Source organism: Caretta caretta, chromosome 12 (assembly GCF_965140235.1).
Source record: "Caretta caretta isolate rCarCar2 chromosome 12, rCarCar1.hap1, whole genome shotgun sequence".
In the NCBI taxonomy this organism is placed as follows: Eukaryota; Metazoa; Chordata; order Testudines; family Cheloniidae; genus Caretta; species Caretta caretta.
The window spans coordinates 19,416,230-19,438,755 of NC_134217.1; the positions used below are offsets into that span (position 1 = coordinate 19,416,230).

The 22,526-nt window shown below is 42.4% G+C and overlaps 1 protein-coding gene and 1 long non-coding RNA gene across 3 annotated transcripts in view; both read right to left on the reverse strand.

Moving 5' to 3' along the window:
- Positions 1–22,526, reverse strand: part of LOC125620766 (borealin-2) — a 143,515-nt gene extending 120,989 nt beyond the window's left edge. The window contains exons 1-10 of one of the 2 annotated variants that reach the window (XM_048816886.2): positions 22,222–22,523; positions 17,937–18,065; positions 15,212–15,261; positions 14,699–14,759; positions 12,634–12,701; positions 11,683–11,753; positions 8,396–8,491; positions 7,451–7,580; positions 5,711–5,797; positions 4,456–4,791 (exon numbers count right to left, since the gene is read on the reverse strand). In XM_048816886.2, coding sequence (XP_048672843.1) covers positions 4,744–4,791; positions 5,711–5,797; positions 7,451–7,580; positions 8,396–8,491; positions 11,683–11,753; positions 12,634–12,701; positions 14,699–14,759; positions 15,212–15,261; positions 17,937–18,065; positions 22,222–22,357 — 876 coding nt within the window. In that variant the 5' untranslated portion in view covers positions 22,358–22,523 and the 3' untranslated portion in view covers positions 4,456–4,743. Of the gene's footprint in view, positions 1–4,455; positions 4,792–5,710; positions 5,798–7,450; positions 7,581–8,395; positions 8,492–11,682; positions 11,754–12,633; positions 12,702–14,698; positions 14,760–15,211; positions 15,262–17,936; positions 18,066–22,221 lie in introns of those variants that run through there. The other variant, XR_012664573.1, reaches the window with a different exon arrangement.
- LOC142068661 (uncharacterized) lies at positions 19,511–22,188 on the reverse strand. Its single transcript, XR_012664574.1, has 2 exons — positions 22,009–22,188; positions 19,511–21,533 (listed from the first exon to the last, which is right to left on the reverse strand). It is a non-coding gene; the product is annotated as an uncharacterized LOC142068661 (long non-coding RNA).

Consider the following 22,526-nt stretch of genomic DNA (forward strand, 5'->3'; position numbering starts at 1 on the left):
AACCAGTGGAGAAATGCAGAGAGATGACATGCTCCAAATGTCAGCCTAAGAAAATGATCTTTGCAGTATCATTCTGAATGAATATGAGCAGAGTTGGATGTTGTCAAGGCCAGAAAGGAGAATGTTGTAGTAATCAAGCTATGAGATGAGATCTTAGACAAGAGTTTTAGCTGTGTGAATGATTTAAAAAGGACATCTCTTAGAGAGGTTATGCAGAAAGAAATAAGACTTAGATGCAAAGGGCTAGAGCGGTTCAAGTGAAAGAAGTGATAAGCCTGGGTGACAGACAGGAGTATGGTGTTGTCCACAGCGATTAAGAAAGTAGCAGCAGGGAGAGGGGAGAAAGATTAAGATAGCAGGGTGCAATTTTACTTTGGACAGGAGGCAGAGATGGTGGTTGAATTGGTGTTTCTGAATGAGATTACTTTGAGAACCTGTAAAGGGACAAGAGAATGGATAAACAGCACAATGCCTCCCCCAAAAGCACTGGGGGAAGGATGAAGAGGATCCTCCAAAGTACATACTGAAGGAGTGATTAGAGAACTAGGACAGGACAGACTAGCTTTACCAGTCCCCACTGAATTCTTGTACTTCCATCAAGATATTTACGTTGAGTTGTAATACTCATCTCCCTAATTCTAAAAATGTAGATCAGTGGTTCTCAAACTGTGAGTCATGACCCCATTTTAATGGGGTCATCAGGGCCAGCATTAGACTTCCTGGGACCCAGAGCTGAAGCTAAAGCCCAAGCTCCACCCCAACCTGGAGCAATGGGGTTCAAGCTGCAAGCCCCTTTCCCCCCAGCAGGGCTTGGCCTGTGGCCCCTTTTCCCTCCCACCCAGGGCATCGGGGCTCAGGCTCCACAAAGGGGTGATGGTGCAATGAAGTTTGAGAACCCCTGGTGTAGATGATCTTACTGCATATTTCAGGTTAGTGATGTTATGCTTACGCAGTGGAACCATGATAATGCAGCATCATTACAAGTACTCAGCATAGGGAAATAGAACATGATTGCTATTTAAGAGTCTAGATTCCCACCCAGGCACTGAAAAGGGTATTGATCAGCTCCAGGTGCTGAGGTAGGCAGGGAAGTAAGTAGTACTTATGTTTAAAGGAGCAGTCTATTTTTGTAGAATGAACTGACCTGCACATGACTCCTTCTCCCACATCAGTGCTTAAGTTCATAATACTTGCTTAGGCTTGTTTAAGTACATCAAGTTTAAACATGTAAACATATACTTCCCTAGCAACAATTGTGCAGCATTTTGATTATATGGTTTTGGGTAATGACTTGCAAAAGAAACAAGTTGAAGATAAGTACTAAGTGTTGTAGGATAGTGTCCTAACAAGCTTGATAATGTCACTTGACAGTAATTTGGTTCTTCTGAATTACTTATTAGGGTCCACTTGGATTAAAGAGCATAGACAGTGTGTTAACATTGAGGACCTACTCACCATTTATGCCAAGTTATTTATCTTGCCCAGCTGTCACAAACTCACCCTCCATAAGCCTAGACCATAAGTGTATGTCTACACTTAAAAATGCTGCAGCTGCACCTTGATAGCCCTTCAGCGTAGACATTAACTACACCTACGCCAACACCAAGATTTTCCCATAAGCATAAGTAATCCACTTCCCCAATAGGCAGCACCTATTCCAACAGAAGAAGAATTCTATTGACCTCTTGTCTGCATTAGGAATTTACAACAGTATACTTATACATCTCAGATTTTTCACATGCTTAAGAGATAAAACTATACTGATTTAAGTTCTTAGTGCGGATCAGGGTTTAGTGTGTTGCTACCTCATACAGAGGGATTAAAAGCTTCTTTCAACCCTAAAGAAACATTTTCAAGAATATTCTGGGAAATGGGGTACAGTTATTTTACTTATGTACACTGTATATTACTGCTCTATTTGAGCACCTAGGAGGTTACTAAGACTGATCAAAATTGAGCTGTTCCAGCTACTCACTGTACCTCCTTTCCAATCCCTCTGTGAGCATAAGGATTTTTTCTAATCCATTTTCCTCTTCCCCCTACTGCATTGCCCTACCACCATCACATAGTATAGCTTCAATTTCTGAAATAGGCAACTTAAGAAAAAGGAGATCTTGCATTTCTGAAATTAATGGCAAGATGTGTGGTAATATCTTCTCAGGACTTCCACAGCTGTAGAACAGCTGCAATCCTAGTTCTATACATCATCTTTGGACAGTTATATGCTTCTTCTTGAGGTGGTGGAGATGGCATTATTGACATGGCTTGGATCATCTTATTGGGGGGTATTGCAAATTAGGACATGGACATTTGGTTTGTACTAGTATTGAATGGGGCAGTCAAGAGCTGTAGGATTGTTTTGACAGATCACAAGTACCAAAATTCTGACTTCCAAAGGAGTTCCCCCCCTTTTACCTTAGGTCTTGTCTGCAAGTTGACTTGTTCCTCATTTATTCCCAGAGTGTGTCCACCTACAGGGTTAATCAGGAAAATCTCCATGTTCCTAATGTTTAGGAAAGCCCTCAGAGTGGAAATACAAAAGGTGTGAGAAAACTACCCTTAAAAGGAGTGAAATAGTAACAAAGAGTCTATTACCACTAACTATAGGAACTCTATGGCCAAGGTTGAAGCTCTTGCAAACTTTACTGAGACTCAGGAGGAGAACATAAACCCTGATAATAAATTAACTAACTCTTCCCCCAATGCCATGGTAATCCCACCCAACCTAACCAAGAGAACACTATTTTTTTAATATTCTCAACTTCCCAACATAACATTCTCCTTTGTTTATGTTTGAGAGTCTGCAAGGACTGTTTCCCTTTGATTATAATTGGCAATTTTACACTGCAAAAAAGAGATGAAAATAAGGCTAGTTTCATTAACTGGAACATGTAACCAGAAAGGGAAGCTGTTATGTATGTAGTTTTATGACAGACAAGGCAGATGCCTTTTAAGTAAAGATTCTAGGGGGAAAGGGTCACCAGTGATGCAGAAGTGTCAAAAGCTGCATTAAGTAGAGGTAATGTGACAAAGTTTCCTATGCTCTTAACAGAAATAAAGGATCATAAGAACGGCTACTGAAGTTAGAGAAATTAGCTCAGCCTTTCCACTGCTAATCCTCTACCAATAGAGGACACAGATTGCCATGAGCAGCACTAGATCTGTAACAGAGGCAGAGTAGTAGGAAAGTCCCTTAGTTTTAAAAAGCTACTCCAGCAGCACAGCTTTGCCTCTCACCATACTTAAATATATGCCTAATTACTCTAGGAAATATGCAGAATAATAAGTGTACATTTAAGGGAAACCCACGTAAAAAGCCACTACAGGACCACTGTAGCTCACGAAAGCTTACGCTCAAATACATTTGTTAGTTTCTAAGGTGCCACAAGTACTCCTTTTCTTTGAGCTACTAGAGTTCTCGTAAGACTGATCAGGCTGCAGTCCTGCTCTTATTTCAACACAGACCCTTGTGTTGAGGCCCAGTTCATCTTTGCACCCAAGCGAGGTTGTTGTGAGAAGCAACACTAAAGTTTAGCTAGTGGAACATGCTTCTGTAAGTTATGCTCCAAACTTGAATGGAAGTTTACAGGACAGCCTACTATGCAAAAAAATTTTGGTTGAAAGTCAACTCAAGTGGAAGGTTTTATCAGATATAGATTGTCAGAGTAACTGTTCAGAAGGTTGCTATTTTTTACTCTTCAACTGCTAAACAATCCACTGCTAATTTTACACTATTGTCCTCCTAGTATCCAACAGCTTGATGTCAGAAAGAAAAGCTTCCTCTAATATAGAGGCTTCTTATAATCAAGACTGCAAGGGACAACTGTTCTTTGGATCAAGAGGGAAACCTGAAATGGTTGATGACATCCTGTTGATGATAATCGAATTCCAGGCTCATTAACCCCATAAGGGTTACAAGATAAAGAACTGGCAGCTCATGTCAACACAGTACACACAAGTAAAGCTTCAGGGTGCTGTATCAAGGAGTTTTGAAACTGAAAACTTTAGAACAGTTGCAAAAATGAATTTAGGGAAGCCTAGTGAGAAACTGATAGATACAGTTGAGCCCAAATGCCTTTCATTTAACTTAGGGTTTTACTCTAAGTGTAGCCTGGTCTTAGTCACATGACTATGGGCTAGACTAGAGAAATACCAAGACAGCCTAATAGGAGCTTAGAGTGACATCCACCCTTCTTTAATTTACATTACACCCTCCATGCATGTCCCAGCATACAAGTTACAAACTGAGACTTGCACATAGGTAGGTCTAAGCAGTTCTAAAAGAGTGAATTTATATCACCTTACATAACCTTGAATTGGTGCTTAGCACTAATGCTGCGTAACTTCAGAATGATGGGAACTAGCTTCTGATGTAACAGATGTATTTTACTATATATTCCTATGTATAAAATTTACTGAGCGCAAGTGGTCAAGAATAGAGATGAACAATCTGGAAAGGATACAAAATTGTCCCTTCATTAAACTAACATGAATAGGAAGCAGCCTCATCTTTCAGTTAAGGAAGCAACTAGTAACATGGCTTTGAGGTTGTAAAAACATACTAATTTTACAGCAATGTGATCATTAAGTCTTTCTATACATAGAAAGTTTAATATGCAGTATAAAACTTTATTAAAAAGATATTCAGTTCTATGTAAACATTTAAAACAGACAAGCAGTAATTGCACAGAATATTTATATAATACACAACTGAGAGAACAAGAGATACACATGTAGACTCCATTAACTTGGTTTAACTGTTGCTTTTCCACATAAAACAGTCAACTGGCTCTGGGGGGAAAGAAAGCCATTTTAGACCAACTTTATTGGCAGACATTAAAACTAGAGTTGATTAAACTCTGCAAGACAGCTAAACTGAGGAGCAAATCTTCAGCAGTAGAGTAGTAGGATAATGTACAGATTAGCAGAGAGGGCAGAAACATCTAGCTGCTGCCCAGTATTTAGCTTTTTAAAGACACCTCCCCACCCTGTGCTTGCAATAGAGACAGAGGCATGCCAATACTGTAGCTGTCAAATCTTCAGTCTGCTATAATTCATATAATTTAAAGTAAGGTCCCACCATCTAGAAGGGTGGCTCACTTTTCCATATAGTACTCATTACCTATGGATATTTCACTGTATTTCTAATATTACATACTAGCCAGGTCTTAGAGTCCCCATTACAAAAACCTCTTGGAGGATGGCCACTAGTTGGCATAAAATTAGTAGTGGTGGTTAGCAGCAGAGTACAATTTCTCTCCTGGAGAGAGGTATATAAGCACACTGTCAGAATGTTGGGGGAGGAGTTACTGTCCAAGCGTAGTACAGATTTGATGGGACCCTTATAGTTCTTATTCAGAGAGTGATGTACTCCATCAGTATACATGATGTGAAACTCAGCTGTCTTTGTTTTGATTTGCAAATTGACACATTGATATTAGTGAGAAAAGCAGAGTTTCTTCACATGGCAGGCAGGCAGACATGAGGAGAAGAAAAATTCTGCCCTTTCTTTAGAAGCAATGTCACCGACAGGACTCAATATAATACACCTATACAAAGCCTGTCTCTTTCTAGTAAGGGGAAAATGTTGCAGCAACATTTCTCCCTTACTAGAAATAGTTTGCTCCTTGCACAGGTGATTTGAAGACGAAGTGCCAGGACTGCTGTGCAATCTTAGACTATTTACAAGATAGTGGTTCTGTAAACTTACCACTAGATTATGAATATGCTGAACCGTGTCATCATTAAGCAACTCGACATTGATGTTACGGAGGTCTTCACCAGCAGAACAGAGAGTCTGAGCATAATCACAAAGTTATTAATTTTGAGATAAAACTATTCAGCATGTTTCACATGAATCACCATATCAGTTTTTCTTACAACCATAAACATATGCCTTAACTCAACTTCAGTGAACAGCTTTATTGGCTCAAAAGAACATTCTGCCCCAAAAGTTAGTCTGTACATGTCTCTTTCCAACTTATCACTGGCTTTAGTTATGACTGACATTATGAACACAAGTTAATGGGCCATTAAACTAGGGCTGCTGCTGGTCAGGGAGCCAAATCTAAGTGGAAATAATTCAAGGAACAAGAGTTCTCAGCACACCCAGGGCACAGTGAGATGTAAGTTTTGTTAGCTAACCAATATCCATCAACTTTCAAAACCAGAATCCCATCTTTCAAAGTCAGCAGTAGTGCAGACTGAAACAAGTTATTCACAGAGAGTTTCTTTAGTCCAAGTGTTCAGTTATTTTAGACTGTACAGCTCTGTGAAGGTGTAGGGGAAATACATCAAATGCTTATTTCACATCACTAATCCTGGTCAGTATAGTCATTGGTATGATACCTAGAAACCTTCATCATAGGTCCAAGTGTTCAGACAAGAATCTAACTCATTTACTAGACAGACACTAATGCAGTATTTAGCTGTTACCACTCAAGAAAAAGAAAAAGATCTTGGAGTCATTGTGGATTGTTCTCTGAAAACATCCACTCAATGTGCAGCAGCAGTCAAAAAAGCTAACACAATGTCGGGAATCATTAAGAAAGGGATAGCTAATAAGACAGAAAATACCATATTGCCTCTCTATAAATCCATGGAATGCCTACATCTTGAATACTACATGCAGATGTGGTCGTCCCATCTCAAAAAAGATATACTGGAATTGAAAAAGGTACAGAAGAGAAAACAAAAATGATTAGGGGTATGGAACTGCTGCCATATGAGACGCAATTAATAAGACTCAGACTTTTCAGTTTGGAAAAAAAGAGATAACTAAGGGGAGGGATGATAGAGGTCTATAAAATCATGCCTGGTGTGGGGAAATTAAACAAGGAAGTGCTATTTACTCTCTCATAACACAAGAACTAGAGGTCACCAAATGAAATTAATAGGCAGCAGGTTTAAAAAAAAACACAAACAAAAGGAAGTATTTCTTCACACAAAGCACAGTCAACCTGTGGAACTCTTTGCCAGAAGATGTTGTGAAGACTATAACAGCGTTCAAAAAAGAACTAGGTAAGTTCATGGAGGAGAGTTCCATCAATGGCTATTAGCCAGGATAGGCAGGGATGGTGTCCCTAACCTCTGCCAGAAGCTGGGAATGGGTGACAAGGGATGGATTACTTGATTACCTGTTCTGTTCATCCCCTCTGGGGCACCTCACATTGGCGACTGTCAGGAAACAGGATACTGGGCTAGATGGACATTTGGTCAGACCCAGTATGGCCATTCTTACGTTGTTATAATATGGAAAGTTAAAAGAAATGGTCATTTCAGAAAGTGACCATTTTGAAATGCCGTTTTGTTTACAAGCTGCTCACTTAACTCTAGCAACTACTACTGCTAGCAAAGACAGGAAAAAAAAATTTCCAGATACCCTTTGTTTATGTATCTGCCAGAAAGATTCATTTAAAGCAGGTGAAATTGAAAAGTTAAGGTTTACTACCTTTCCATCAGCCAGAGGTATATTTACAAATGGAACAGCTTTTTCCCGAGGCACTGAGTTACTTCTTAGTGACATGGCTTGGACTTTTTCTCTCACAGGTACAGTTCTTGAGACAGCTATTTGTGGTAGTCTAGAAGTGGAATACAAGAACAGAGTTTCACCTCCATTAAATTGCATTTTCATGTCCTACAGAGAGAGCCATAAGAGCCAATGTGATTCAGTAAAAGGCAGACTCCAATACTTGAGAGCAAGTATAATGTTTCAGGCATCTTTAACCTGATGGAGACAGACTCTTGATACAATGACATAATAATAGCAGGCCAGGGTAATGCTGTGAACCACTTTGTTGCTTCAAGGCTGATTTTAGCTATCTTACTGTAAAAGATTTCATTTCAGAAGGTTGTTTCTGCCAGAAGCAAGTTCAGAATTACCAGTTTTAAGAACATTTCCAGCTACAATGTATAGTTTAACTGACTGGAAGTATTTGTATGAATTTAAACAAAATGTTGCAAGTATTTTCAACCAAGAGTGAATTATTTCAGCTAAAATTAGAGTACTGAAAATTTGTTTCTAAACTGTTGTGTTTCCGTAAACTATAGCAACACATGTAGAGAAAGCGAGTAGTTTGTGCCCCATTAAGCCAGCTTCAGAATGTAACCTTAACGATGAAAACATAGCCAGTACCTCCAGAATTTCAACACAAGTGTAAACTGTATCCACTGCAGTCTCTTCCCCCATCCTCCTCCATGAACAGGAGCCTTTTATAGATAAAAGCCACCTACCTTTCCTAAAATCCTGCAGTGACAGACACTGTACTTACAGAGATCTTCACATTGTCTGGTTCAAAGGAGTATTCCTTATTTGGTATCCAGATATATATGGTTGTAAGAGAGTTTAAAAAGAAAAGAAAAAAAGATCAGTTGTGCTATGACCTGAAAGGCTTACCTTCTAGAAACCCGTGGAGCAGATTTATAGTTTGCAGCTGTGCGATCAGATGTAGGAGCCTTAAAATGCCTCACATTTGGAGTAGAGCATGCAGATCTGTCAGAAAAAGATCATTTGCTTTTACACAGTACAGTGCTTTTAGTCTAGAGAGTTCCAGTTATGAAACAGATATTTTAAATTCCCTAAGCAGAAGACTGATAAATCAGACAATGTTACAGTACTCTGTAGTTATCTACTTAATGTTGCTTTAAAAAAAGGGGGGGGGTTCGGGGGGCACAGCAAACATGAAGTTCTTTACACAGCAAGATATAATCCACCAGAATCTAGCCTATTTAAGTCGAGGGGGCTGGAAGCAATATAGGCTTATTTGTATTAGAAACTGGCTGAGAGGGCACAGTTTCTGGACATAGTTAAGTGAAGGTTCCAATTCAGTCTCCTGGCAGTTTTAATCAAAAGTGGAGGAAGTATTCCTAAAATCAGTTCTCACAAGAATTCTTGAGAAGCCACATCTGAACCACAGTCAGAGAACAGCCAATTCTAGTTTTGGATCCTAATGGGCCCATAAAGATGATTTTGGAGCGAGGGATTGAAGCCCTCCCCACACACAGAATTGAGCGAGTTTGCTTCAGGACCTGGTGTGAGCAAAATGCTACTGAACATTAGGGAAAAAACCATACACCAGAGACTGACACAACAGGTTTTGCCTGCCTGAGGAGCTGACTAGTTTTACGGATTTGAAGATTATCTGTAATACTAAATTAGGAATCTGAATAACTAAACCTAGTTAAGGCTTTCTAGTTTTCTTCTCATGTATAGTAGGAGTTGATTCAGCAACTAGAGTACACTTTAAAAGAGGACAGAAGGTGTATGTTGAACTAGTAGACACGTTCAGATTTTTAAAAAGTGAACAGTTGCAATATGTAATTGCACAGATTTTTATGCCAATTTGACTGGAGACATCAGTCCCTCCGATTCGCAAACCAAAGAAGAGTAGGGTAGACTTCGGCTCATTTTTGCTGTAAGTAGCTCAAATAGATATTCCACTACTGATATTCATGCAAATCACTTTCAGCAGTAAAAATCAGCAAAAGTATTACCGTACAGTTTGTTATTCTTATTAACTGTAACATTTCAAGTTACTTAAAAGGCTACTTTCCTCCATTAAATGTTATCTAGTTAATCTTTAAATTGTAGACTTTTTTATTTATTATAAAAATGAGTACTTGTGGCACCTTAGAGACTAACAAATTTATTTGAGCATAAGTTTTCGTGAGCTACAGCTCACTTTGTTGGATACATGCAGTGGAAAATACAGTGGGGAGATTTTATATACACAGAACATGAAACAATGGGTGTTACCAGACACACAATAACAAGAGTGATCAGGTAAGGTGAGCTATTACTAGCAGGAGAGAAAAAAACCTTTTGTAGTGATAATCAAGATGGGCCATTTCCAGCAGTTGACAAGAACGTCTGAGGAACAGTAGGGGGTGGGAAATAGTTTTACTTTGTGTAATGACAGATCCACTCCCAGTCTTTATTCAAGCCTAATGTAATGATGTCCAGTTTGCAAATTAAATTCCAATTCAGCAGTCTCTCCTTGGAGTCTGTTTTTGAAGTTTTTTTGTTGAAGAATTGCCACTTTTAGGTCTGTAATCGAGCGACCAAAGAGATTGAAGTGTTCTCCGACTGGTTTTCGAATGTTATAATTCTTGACGTCTGATTTGTGTCCATTTATTCTTTTACATAGATACTGTCCAGTTTGGCCAATGTACATGGCAGAGGGACATTGCTGGCACATGCTGGCATATATCACATTGTAGATGTGCAGGTGAACAAACCTTTGATAGTGTGGCTGATGTAATTAGGCCCTATGATGGTGTCCCCTGAATAGATATGTGGGCACAGCTGGCAATGGGCTTCATTGCAAGGATAGGTTCCTGGGTTAGTGTTTTTGTTATGTGGTTGCTGGTGAGTATTTGCTTCAGGTTGGGGGGCTGTCTGTAAGCAAGGACTGGCCTGTCTCCCAAGATCTGTGAGAGTGATGGATTGTCCTTCAGGATAGGTTGTAGATTCTTGATGATATGCTGGAGAGGTTTTAGTTGTGGGTTGAAGGTGACGGTTAGTGGTGTTCCATTACTTTCTTTGTCGGGCATGTCCTGTAGTCGGTAACTTCTGGGTACTCTTCTGGCTCTGTCAATCTGTTTCTTCACTTCAGCAGGTGGGTATTGTAGTTGTAAGAGCTCTTGTAGATGTTTGTCTCTGTCTGAGGGGTTGGAGCAAATGCGGTTGTATCTTAGAGCTTGGCTGTAGACAATGGATCGTGTGGTGTGGTCTGGATGAAAGCTGGAGGCATGTAAGTAAGTATAGCCGTCAGTAGGTTTTCGGTATAGGGTGGTGTTTATGTGACCATCGCTTATTAGCACTGTAAGGTCCAGGAAGTAGATCTCTTGTGTGGACTGGTCCAGACGGAGGTTGATCATGGGATGGAAATTTCAATCTCTCTGGTCACTCGATTACAGACCTAAAAGGCACAATTCTTCAACAAAAAAAACTTCAGAAACAGACTCCAACAAGAGACTGCTGAATTGGAATTAATTTGCAAACTGGACACCATTACATTAGGCTTGAATAAAGACTGGGAGTGGATGTGTCATTACATAACATAAAACTATTTCCTGCCCCCTACTGTTCCTCAGACATTCTTATCAACTGCTGGAAATGGCCCACCTTGATCATCACTACAAAAGGTTTTTTTTCCTCTTCTGCTGGTAATAGTTCACCTTACCTGATCACTCTCACTACAGTGTGTATGGTAACATCCACTGTTCCATGTCCTCTGTGTATATAAAATCTCCCCACTGTATTTTCCACTGCATGCATCCAATGAAGTGAGCTGAAGCTCACAAAAGCTTATGCTCAAATAAATTTGTTTGTCTCTAAGGTGCCACAAGTACTCCTGCTCTTTTTGTGGATACAGACTAACAGGGCTACTACTCTGAAACCAGACATTTTTATATTAAACACACAATTGTATGCACAAGTGTATACATTCAAATGGATTGCACTATAACCCTTTAGCAGCCACCCCATTTTGGGGAGTGGGGGGGTCATCTGATTCAAATTTACTTCAGCAGAGTACATCACAAAATCTGATCCAGCTTGTGTAATGTTCATTAAATTCTTTCTCCTTAGCAGAGTTAAAAAAAAAAATCCACACTGCTGTTTCTTTGAAAAGCCACTCAGTCCAAATAAATTACAAAAACTACTGAAGATCATGGTCTTACCGAGAAAGAGAGTGGTTTTCTTTGAGATGTATGCCAGAAGCTAAGGAAACCAGTGATTTTGTTTTAGACACCTTAAAACAAATAAATAAAGCATTGTTAGAATAAATTACATTAAATGTAATAGGACTGAGACTTTCAGATGAAGACTTAAACCTCCTAAAACCCTTGTTGAATAGGGAATTATACCCACTTTATAGATGAGTAAACTGAGGCACATGAAATCCCTATGCTATAGCTTCATTGTACAGAACGGTTTACTGTCTTGCTTGTCTTGACAGTTCAGTACACCACATAACACTGTTTTCGAATGAGCCATTTTGGTACATCTACACACATGCTTGTACCACTAGATCAAGTCTTTTTGCTGGACATGGGGGAGAAGACCCATGTCATAATGCCCAGTTGAAACTTGCAAGTCATTGAGCAAAACCAAGTCCCTGAGTTGTGGGACAGAGTTTAGATTGGATAAGTTGATGCAGATGCAATGCTTTTTATCACTGTTGGTCTCTAAAAACAACCCATTCAAATATGGGGAGGTATCTACTGAACATAAAGTGGGCATCAAACAGTTATGTTTTAACAGAAAAATCAAGTTAGGGACTTTAGAGTCCCATCATATCCCCTAATGATTCAGCAGGATGGACCCTTACCAGAAAGTTATTCAATTTCAGGAGGAGACTTAAATAGTACTGAATTTACAGCCGGTGATTGTTGTACATACTTTTATTAATTCATTATCTGTTGATTACCAAACAAGCTCACAATAGGATTTTATATTAAATTTAATTAAAATAAGCATATTGGACCACAACTAATTTTGAATTAAGTTGTTTTTTTTCTTTTTTTTTAAAATAGTTTAAGATGACAAGCAGGCAACTGACCAGGGACCAACTGAGGTAGTCTCAGGTTTCAGGACAGCTCTAGCCCTGGTTATTTTCCTTTAACACATACCTTTTGAGATGCTTTCTTGGCAGGCACATTCTCCTCATCTTTATATTCAACAATTGTAGTTACCTTAACTAAACAAACAAACAAACAAAAAAAAAGAATTCAAAGTGGATTAGAAATACATGGAATATTAACAGCTCCAGCGATGGGCACCACAACAAGCCCATTTAGCTCTACATTGACTGTTAGTAGACAAATAGCAATTGATTGCACCATTTGATGGCCATTTGGCACTCAGTTCAATGCTTAGGTGGATTGCAAGTGTGCCCAACATCATAACTACTGTATATGGATCTCCACCCTCATTGACATATCTGGGATGCCAAGGATACCAAGCGACTCTCTCACCCTTAGAGGTGAACCCCCCCTCCAGAGTAGGTTCAGACCCTGAGAGGTGCAACATTTCTACTGCACCTGTTCTGAGATTAAAGAAAAAAACTCTTTTACAGGGACCAACTTCTGTTGCAGAGAGAGACAAGGTTTCAAGCTACACAGAGCTCAGGTCTGAGAAAGGTACTGAGTGTCACAGCTAAATACAAGGTCAGACAGTTTAGCAAAAGTAGTTAACACACATTCTAAGGGACTATTCAAGGTGAAGTGGCCCATTAACACCCTTATAGTCAGAGGACAAAAGGGGATTAGTGGGGTTCAGATTGTTGTAATAAGCCATAAAAATCCAGTGTCTTTGCTAGAGACTAAAAACCATGGTTTTAATAAAGTTATGAATGTAAACTCCCAAACTCATCTTTTAAGTGTGCAGGTTTCCTTTAAGGATGAGGACTGATAGGTCAGATACAGAGTGATCACTTATTCTTTTACAGGTTTCAGAGGAACAGCCGTGTTAGTCTGTATTCGCAAAAAGAAAAGGAGTACTTGTGGCACCTTAGAGACTAACCAATTTATTTGAGCATGAGCTTTCGTGAGCTACAGCTCACTTCATCAGAACTGATCAGAACAGATCGTGAGCTGTAGCTCACGAAAGCTCATGCTCAAATAAATTGGTTAGTCTCTAAGGTGCCACAAGTACTCCTTTTCTTTATTCTTTTACAGACAGAGTAGTCCATCAGATAGGTAACCGGAATGGGACTCCCCAGGAGACTTGCATTCTACTCCCAGCTCTGCCACTGACTTTTGTGACCTTGGGAAACTCACTTCACCTATGTTCCCTTCCACCCTTTATTCAGATTGTAATCTCTTAGCAGATATTTTTACAGTGCCCAACACAATGCTGCACCACTCTGCTTCCCCCTTCCTGCAATCCCAAATATCTGTTGGGACTTCTAATAAGACTGGAACTTTTCAGCTTGGAAAAGAGACAACTAAGGGGAAGGATATATTGGAATTGGAAAAGGTTCAGAAGAGGGCAACAAAAATGATTAGGGGTATGGAACTGCTACCATATGAGGAGCAATTAATAAGACTGGGACTTTTCAGCTTGGAAAAAAGAGACTACTAAGGGGGGAATATGACAGAGGTCTATAAAGTCATGCCTGGTGTGGAGAAACTAAATAAGGAAGTGCTATTTACTCCTTCTCATAACACAAGAACTAGGGGTCACCAAATGAAATTAATAGGCAGCAGGTTTAAAAAAAAAAAAACAAAAGGAAGTATTTCTTCACACACACAGTCAACCTGTGGAACTCTTTGCCAAAGGATGTTGTTAAGGCCAAGGCTAACAGCGTTCAAAAAAGAACTAGGTAAGTTCATGGAGGATCAGTCCATCAATGGCTATTAGCCAGGATGGACAGGGATGGTGTCCACAGCCTCTGTATGCCAGAAGCTGGGAATGGGTGACAGGAAATAGACCACTTGATGATTACCTGTTCTGTTCATTCCCTCTGGGGCACCTGGCTTTGGCCACTGTCGGAAGACAGGAAACTAGGCTTGATAGACCTTTGGTCTGACCCGGTATGGCTGTTCTTATGTAGGCTTTACTGTAATAAATTATACATTCAGAGTACCAAAGGGAGTCTTAACAACAATACTGCTTTTGCAGTCACTAAATTCATACCACTAATAATAAAAAAATAAATCAGATACTGGTAATCCATGCCATGAAATCATTCACCTCTTTTACTGCAATTCCTCACCAGCCTGCTATTTGGAATGTCCTCTACAGAGCAGTCATTCTAGAAGATATTTAAAGAACAAAGTGAAATCTGTACAATCAGTAAATTTCCCCAAGATGCACATTTATGTTAGCCTAGTGGAGAGGGTGACTAAGTTTGTAAAGTGAAGTTATACAACGTGTTTTCAGAGATCGTAATCTTTACCTCACGCTGGAAACTTTCAGCAAATCCATTTTCAGTCACATGCACAAGACAGGATGGGAGTGAATAACTAAACTTGAAGTTGTGGCAACAATATCTGTAAGTTACCCTAAAAGAGTCAGATACAATGTGCAGTAGTTTCACACTATTATAGGCCATTGTGTCCTGCCACGTATTTTTGTTTGGCACTTTTTTTTCCCCTTAAATTAAGCTAATAGCAAAGAATGTTCCCTTTAAAGTTCCTTTATGTTGTCAGTAAGAATTTAAAATTTTCCATATTTAAAGTTCTGCCACAATTTACAAACACTTACCGCTACAACAGCGGCAGCTACAACAGCAGCTTCCTCTCCTCCTTGCAGGTCTGTTACACAAGGGGAAAAAACAAACAAACAAACATACCCTGTTTACAGTAACTACTATTTGCTTAACTGGATCGGGGTGGGCAAACTTTTTGGCTCAAGGGCCACATCTGGGTATGGAAATTGTATGACAAGCCATGAATGCTCATGAAATTGGGGGTTGGGTGCAGGCTCTGGGGTATGGCCAGAAATGAGGTTCACAGTGTGGGAGGGGGCTCTGGGCTGGGGCAGGGAGGAAGGCTTCAGCTGGGGATGCAGGAGGTTACTCTGGCCTGCGTCGGAGGGGTTTGGAGGGGGATCAGGGCTGGGGAAGGGGGTTGGGGCACGGGAGGGGGCCGGGGGCGCAGGCTCTGGGCGGCGCTTACCTCAAGCGGCTCCCAGAAGCAGCAGCAGCATGTTCCCCCTCTGGCTCCTATGCAGAGGCATGGCCAGCTGACTCAGCATGCTGCCCCGTCCACACGCACCACCCCTGCAGCTCCCATTGGCCGCAGTCTCCAGCCATTGGGAGCTGCATGGGCAGCGCTTGGGGCAGGGGCAGTGTGCAGAGATCCCTGGCTTCCCCTATGTGTAGGAGCTAGAGGGGGGACATGTTGCTGCTTCTGGAAGCCGTGCAGAGTGGGGCAAGCCCTGGATCCTGCTCCCCAGCAGGAGCTTGAGGGCTGGATTAAAATGTCTGGTGAGCTGGATGCGGCCCCTGGGCCGTAGTTTGCCCACACCTGTTCTAGATGAAGGCGAGAGCCTGGAAGAGAACAAGTTATGCAGCTGGGGAGAAAGCTGTGATGCACAACTGACGCAAGAAATTGACCTTGACTGGGTTGGTATGTCATTTGTACAATTTCAAGCCCGAAAAGAGAGTTTTAGGGCTTGTCTTGATGGAGAGAATGCACAGCAAGCTGGGGTGTGAATCTACAGAGCATTAACATTCCATGCCCTAACCATCCATGTGGACCTTGCTGCTACTTTGGAGTAGGTCAAAGTGCATGTGGGAACTTATGGTGCAGATCAACAGGGTCCACATGGACAGTTAGTGTGCGGAAAGCTTGTGCACTGTAGATTTACACCCCAATATGTCATACACTAATTCAATATCTGGACAAGCCCTTCATTTCATAATTCCTTGAATTCTGAAGGCCAACAGCTCAGATACCAGCTTTCCCCAGTATTCTAGGGTGCTGATACCTCTAAAGGAGCTACGTATAATATTCTCACAAAACATGGTTTGTAACTGAAAGAAAAGGGAAGGAAAGTTTACATTTAAGGCACTAGTCACAGTTGTAACTACTTTAGACTGGGATTTTAGCAGAAGCTAGGCATCCAGATCCACTTTGATTAACCTTAGATTCCATAAGCATATCCTGATTTGGTCTTTATTTGGTCCCATATGAGAGTTTCACTTGGGAAGAGAACACTCTGAAACCTGTCACTTGGGAAGAGAAACTTCTGAAACCAATATTCCTATAGCAGCAAATTACTGCTGCTGTCTAACACAGATTGAATTGATTCTATTATTTCATAAGTAGAAGTTGGAATCAAAACTGTCTTAAGCCTAGTTACTTACATGGTGAGAAGATTTGATAGTACAGGGCTCTATTGCTTGGAGTCTTTAAATCGAGACAAAGTGTCTTTCTAATATATAGAAGCTCACACAGAAGTTCTAGGTTTGATGCGGGAGTTTTTGGGTGAAGTTCTATGGCCTGTTTTATACAGATCAGACTAGCTGACCAGAATAATAATTTCTAGTCTTTATGTATGATTGCATCACAATTAAAATTTAATAAATTAACTCAATCAAGGAAGTAGCTATCAAAAAGTAATAAGCAAATAACAGTCTACTCAGCAGTTCTCAAACTTCAGCAACCTGAGGACCCCCATTTTGATATAAAAATTTTCAGGGACCCTCAAGCTCCTCCACTCAGCCTCAGGCCCCACCCCTTCCCCCCAGACCCCACTGCACCTCTTCCCACCCCCCGCTCACTCCATCCCCCCTCCCTGTGTTGTTTGCGCTCCCCTACGCTCACTCACTTTCACCAGGCTGAGGCAGGGGGTTGGTGTGCAGGAGGGGGTGAGTGGTGCAGGCTCCAGCCAGGCAGCGCTTACCTCACGTTGCTCCCAAAAGCGACCAGCACATCTCTCTGACAGCGGTTACTTAGCAGGAGGGTCAGGGGGTCTCCAAACACTACCCCTGCCTGCAGGCACTGCCCCTGCAGCTCCCATTGGCTGCAGTTCGCCAATAGGAGCTGCAGAGTCAGCACTCGGGATGGGAGCAGCGCACGGAGACCCTCTGGCCCTCCCTCAGGGGCCGCAGTGACATGCCGGCCGCTTCCGGGAGCGGCACAGAGCCAGGGCAGGAAGGGAGCCTGCCTTGCCCCCACTGCGCCTCTGGACTTTTGGGGCTAAAATCTCCCGGTTTCGCTTCAGTAGCCTCTGGGAGATACAGCAGTTCCCCAGTGTGCAGGTGCTGGGAGGGAGGGAGAGGAGTTGAGGGAGGAAGGAAAGGGGAGGTGTAGACGAGCAGGGCCCACAGAAGCCCTGGAGTACCGTTGGGGACCCCGAGAGGTCCACGAACCCATTTGAGAAACTGGTTTACAGGGAGGTTTAGCGCTACCCTTAAGACATGAAAGTAGATAGCATTATCCATGCTGTCTACAAGCATGCATTCCAAGAAAACCACACTTACTAAGCAAGTCTTTTCTTTTCATTTTTCTGACAGCAACGGGCATCTTCAGTAACTCCACTCTAAAAGCTTTCTCAGCTGTTTGCATAAGTGAATCAATTTCTTTCTTCATTTCTTGAAGATTGTCTTTGGCTTCAAATAAAAAAAAAAACAGACCTGTTGCTAAGTGTACAATACACTTCCAAGTGCATTAATAGTTTGCCTGTTGGGTAGTACCTTTGTTCCAGTTAAAGAGTTAAGATCATGTATTTACAGGGGTCAGTCAGTTTGACTAGAAGTTCAGCTTAATTCAAAAAGAAAAGGAGTACTTGTGGCACCTTAGAGACTAACCAATTTATTTGAGCATAAGCTTTCGTGAGCTACAGCTCACTTCATCGGATGCATTCTGTGGAAACTGCAGAAGACATTATATACACAGAGACCATGAAACAATACCTCCTCCCACCCCACTCTCCTGCTGGTAAAAGCCCATCCAAAGTGACCACTCTCTTTACAATGTATATGAAAATCAAGGTGGGCAATTTCCAGCACAAATCCAGGTTCTCACCCCCCCCCCCCAAAACACACACACACAAACTCACTCTCCTGTTGGTAATAGCTTATCCAAAGTGACCACTCTCCTTACAATGTGTATGATAATCAAGGTGGGCCATTTCCAGCATAAATCCAAGTTTAACCAGAACGTCTGGGGGGGGTGGGGGTAGGAAAAAACAAGGGGAAATAGGTTATCTTGCATAATGACTTAGCCACTCCCAGTCTCTATTTAAGCCTAAATTAATAATATCCAATTTGCAAATGAATTCCAATTCAGCAGTTTCTCGCTGGAGTCTGGATTTGAAGTTTTTTTGTTGTAAGATAGCGACCTTCATGTTTGTAATTGCGTGACCAGAGAGATTGAAGTGTTTTCCAACTGGTTTATGAATGTTATAATTCTTGACATCTGATTTGTGTCCATTTATTCTTTTACGTAGAGACTGTCCAGTTTGACCAATGTACATGGCAGAGGGGCATTGCTGGCACATGATGGCATATATCACATTGGTGGATGTGCAGGTGAACGAGCCTCTGATAGTGTGGCTGATGTTATTAGGCCCTGTGATGGTGTCCCCTGAATAGATATGTGGGCACAGTTGGCAATGGGCTTTGTTGCAAGGATAGGTTCCTAGGTTAGTGGTTCTGTTGTGTGGTATGTGGTTGTTGGTGAGTATTTGCTTCAGGTTGGGGGGCTGTCTGTAGGCAAGGACTGGTCTGTCTCCCAAGATTTGTGAGAGTGTTGGGTCATCCTTCAGGATAGGTTGGAGATCCTTAATAATGCGTTGGAGAGGTTTTAGTTGGGGGCTGAAGGTGACGGCTAGTGGCGTTCTGTTATTTTCTTTGTTAGGCCTGTCTTGTAGTAGGTGACTTCTGGGAACTCTTCTGGCTCTATCAATCTGTTTCTTCACTTCCGCAGGTGGGTATTTTAGTTGTAAGAATGCTTGATAGAGATCTTGTAAGTGTTTGTCTCAGTCTACATAGCCAGACAATCCTGCTGTCAGGGTGCCAATGCCTGAGATGATGGGGCGCCCAGGATTTCCAGGTTTATGGATCTTGGGTAGTAGATAGAATATCCCAGGTCGGGGTTCCAGGGGTGTGTCTGTGCAGATTTGATCTTGTGCTTTTTCAGGAAGTTTCTTGAGCAAATGCTGTAGTTGCTTTTGGTAACTCTCAGTAGGATCAGAGGGTAATGGCTTGTAGAAAGTGGTGTTGGAGAGCTGCCAAGCAGCCTCTTGTTCATATTCCGACCTATTCATGATGACAACAGCACCTCCTTTGTCAGCCTTTTTGATTATGATGTCAGAGTTGTTTCTGAGGCTGTGGATGGCATTGTGTTCTGCACGGCTGAGGTTATGGGGCAAGTGATGCTGCTTTTCCACAATTTCAGCCCGTGCACGTCGGCGGAGGCAGTCTATGTAGAAGTCCAGTGTGCTGTTATGACCTTCAGGAGGAGTCCACCTAGAATCCTTCTTTTTGTAATGTTGGTAGGGAGGCCTCTGTGGATTAGTATGTTGTTCAGAGGTATTTTGGAAATATTCCTTGAGTCGGAGACGTCGAAAATAGGATTCTAGGTCACCACAGAACTGTATCATGTTCGTGGGGGTGGAGGGGCAGAAGAAGAGGCCCCAAGATAGGACAGCTGCTTCTGCTGGGCTGAGAATATAGCTGGATAGGTTAACAATATTGCGGGTGGGTTGAGGGAACCATTGTTGTGGCCCCTTGTAGCATGCAGATTTTAAGTTATGCAATGCTACATGTTCCTAGTATCTGGCTGGCCTCAAACTGGTAAACAATTCAACATTTTAAAACTAGCATTATCCTTATTGAGGTACTTATATGTCCTCATCACCTTAGTCGTCAAGTGTCTCACCACTATTAATTAAGCCTCAGGACACTCCTGGAAAATATGGAAATGCCATCCCATTTTTACAGATAGATGAGAGAAGGATAGATTATCCAGTTTGCCCAAGGTTACAAAGCCATTAGCCATTAAGTGGAGGGCAGGAAAGAGACTGCATAAAATTAAGTTTAACAACATTTTAGGTAAATAAAGTGTATTTCTTTATTTAAAGAGAGTGATGATAAAGCTATTATTGCCTGCATACGAGTTAGCAAACCAATTTGTAGCATCACACCTAGTAGGAAAAGTCTAAGGGTTGATTTTTCAAAGGTGCTGAACAAATCTATGGTTGTTTAGCAACTTAAACTAGTAGTTTGGCCTCTTTTGAAGGCTATTGTTCAATGGTGGTTAGTCATTAAGTGCCTTGACAGGCAGTTTATAATATCAAATGTTAACATTTAGTAAGTTGTGCATTTGCCAAAGCTATATTTCTTTATCCTTGTATTGCATGCTGTTTGAATTGCCAGACTGATCTGATCAAATGTAGACTTCTGTAGCCATTTCCCATTAGTTTCAGTGCAGATGGTCAGTAAATATTAGAAGGCCTCTGTTGATTTTACTGGAATAGTTCCAAGAAGTCTAGTTCAACTAATTTCATTAGAAATCCTTAGACCATAATAAGTCAGCTTGTTGCCTCTGATAACATCAAGCTTACATATCAGGACTGAAAAAAGAAAAGGAGTACTTGTGGCACCTTAGTGACTAACCAATTTATCTGAGCATAAGCTTTCGTGAGCCACAGCTCACTTCATCACACAGCTGCTACTCTGAAACATATCAGGACTGATGTCACATGTATGTTTTTTTTTTAACTAGACATGGATTATGTAGTTAGAAATCAAATGTAAATACATGTATTTATTCGTTCTGCAGACAATAGTCATCCCAATAGAAGTTGTACAGGGTAGTTCTGTGCCCCAATGCTTAAGTTGAAAGTGCAGATGGAAAGTTTCCACATTCATAAGAACATGAACAGACCCATGAATTCTACGAAGATGCTAACTCCCTTTATCTACATCCTGTTTGCACAAATCCAAACTTTATCTACTAGTGCTCACATGTTTGTTCATTTTTTAAAAATGAATGCGTTTCCATTTGTCATTGTGTCTTTCTTTCAAGTGTTTCGCCATTTCCGCTTTTAAGGCATCAGCCTTAGTGAACGAAATCTAGGAAGGGATTGTAAAGAAAACAAACCAAACATTTAAGTCGTATTTTCTAACTGGAAGTTGTGCTGTTGTTCTCAGCTACCTGCCTCCTTTTCTAGCGGAGGATAGGAAGTGGGCCACTCTGTACTAATACAACGGGCAGCACCCACCACAAGAGCAAGGATGCACTTGCTCAGTGTGATCAATATTCTCCTTCCTCCCTCACGCTACCAATTAACTGGCATCAGCCACCGTGACTGTCCCTCACAGCGCCCACCTCACCATGCGGAGCGGGCCGAGGCCGGCGCCCCCCGAGTAACGCTGCTCAGGGGAAGCCACTTGCTCCGGTTTGGCCCTGCAGCGGGAGGGATCGGATTTGACCCGATACCCAGGAAGGCGAATCATCTGGCCAGCAGCGGTAGCCCCAGACCCTGGGCCCGCCCTCGCGTGGCGGGAGAGCGGCCTCCCGCCGAGCCCGCTCCGCACGGAGACTCACCTGCCGACCGCCCCGGGCTGAGGCCCCGGAGACAGAGGGCGGGACGGGAGAGAGGAAGATGCGCGGGCCTGGAACGGAGAAGGCCCAGCAGCCACCACCCCGGCCTCGGCCCCCCTCCCGAGGGGCTGGCTGGGGACAGCCCCCCCCAAGCTGCCCGTTGCTCCGGCCAGAGCCTCCGCGCGGGGAGGGGCCCGGCCCGGGGCAGCGCCTCACCCTGCTGGTTGAAGCCCCTGAGGAAGAGGCTGATCCGCTGGTCCTTCTGCTCCTGGGTCAGCGCGCCCCGCTCTGTCTCCACACCGGAGTCGGCGCTGCGCTTCTTGCCCGCGGCAAGGTACTTCTTCGGCGGCATGGCTGCGCGAGCGAGAGCCGCAACCTCCACTCCGCTCCGCGCCCGCCGGCCCGGGGAGCGCTTATAGCCGCGGGGCTCCCCCTCCTCCGCCGCGGGGGCAGCGGCCGGACCCGCCCCCGCAGGGCTCCACACGGCCTGGGCCGAGAGCAGGGGTCACACCGGAGAGCGC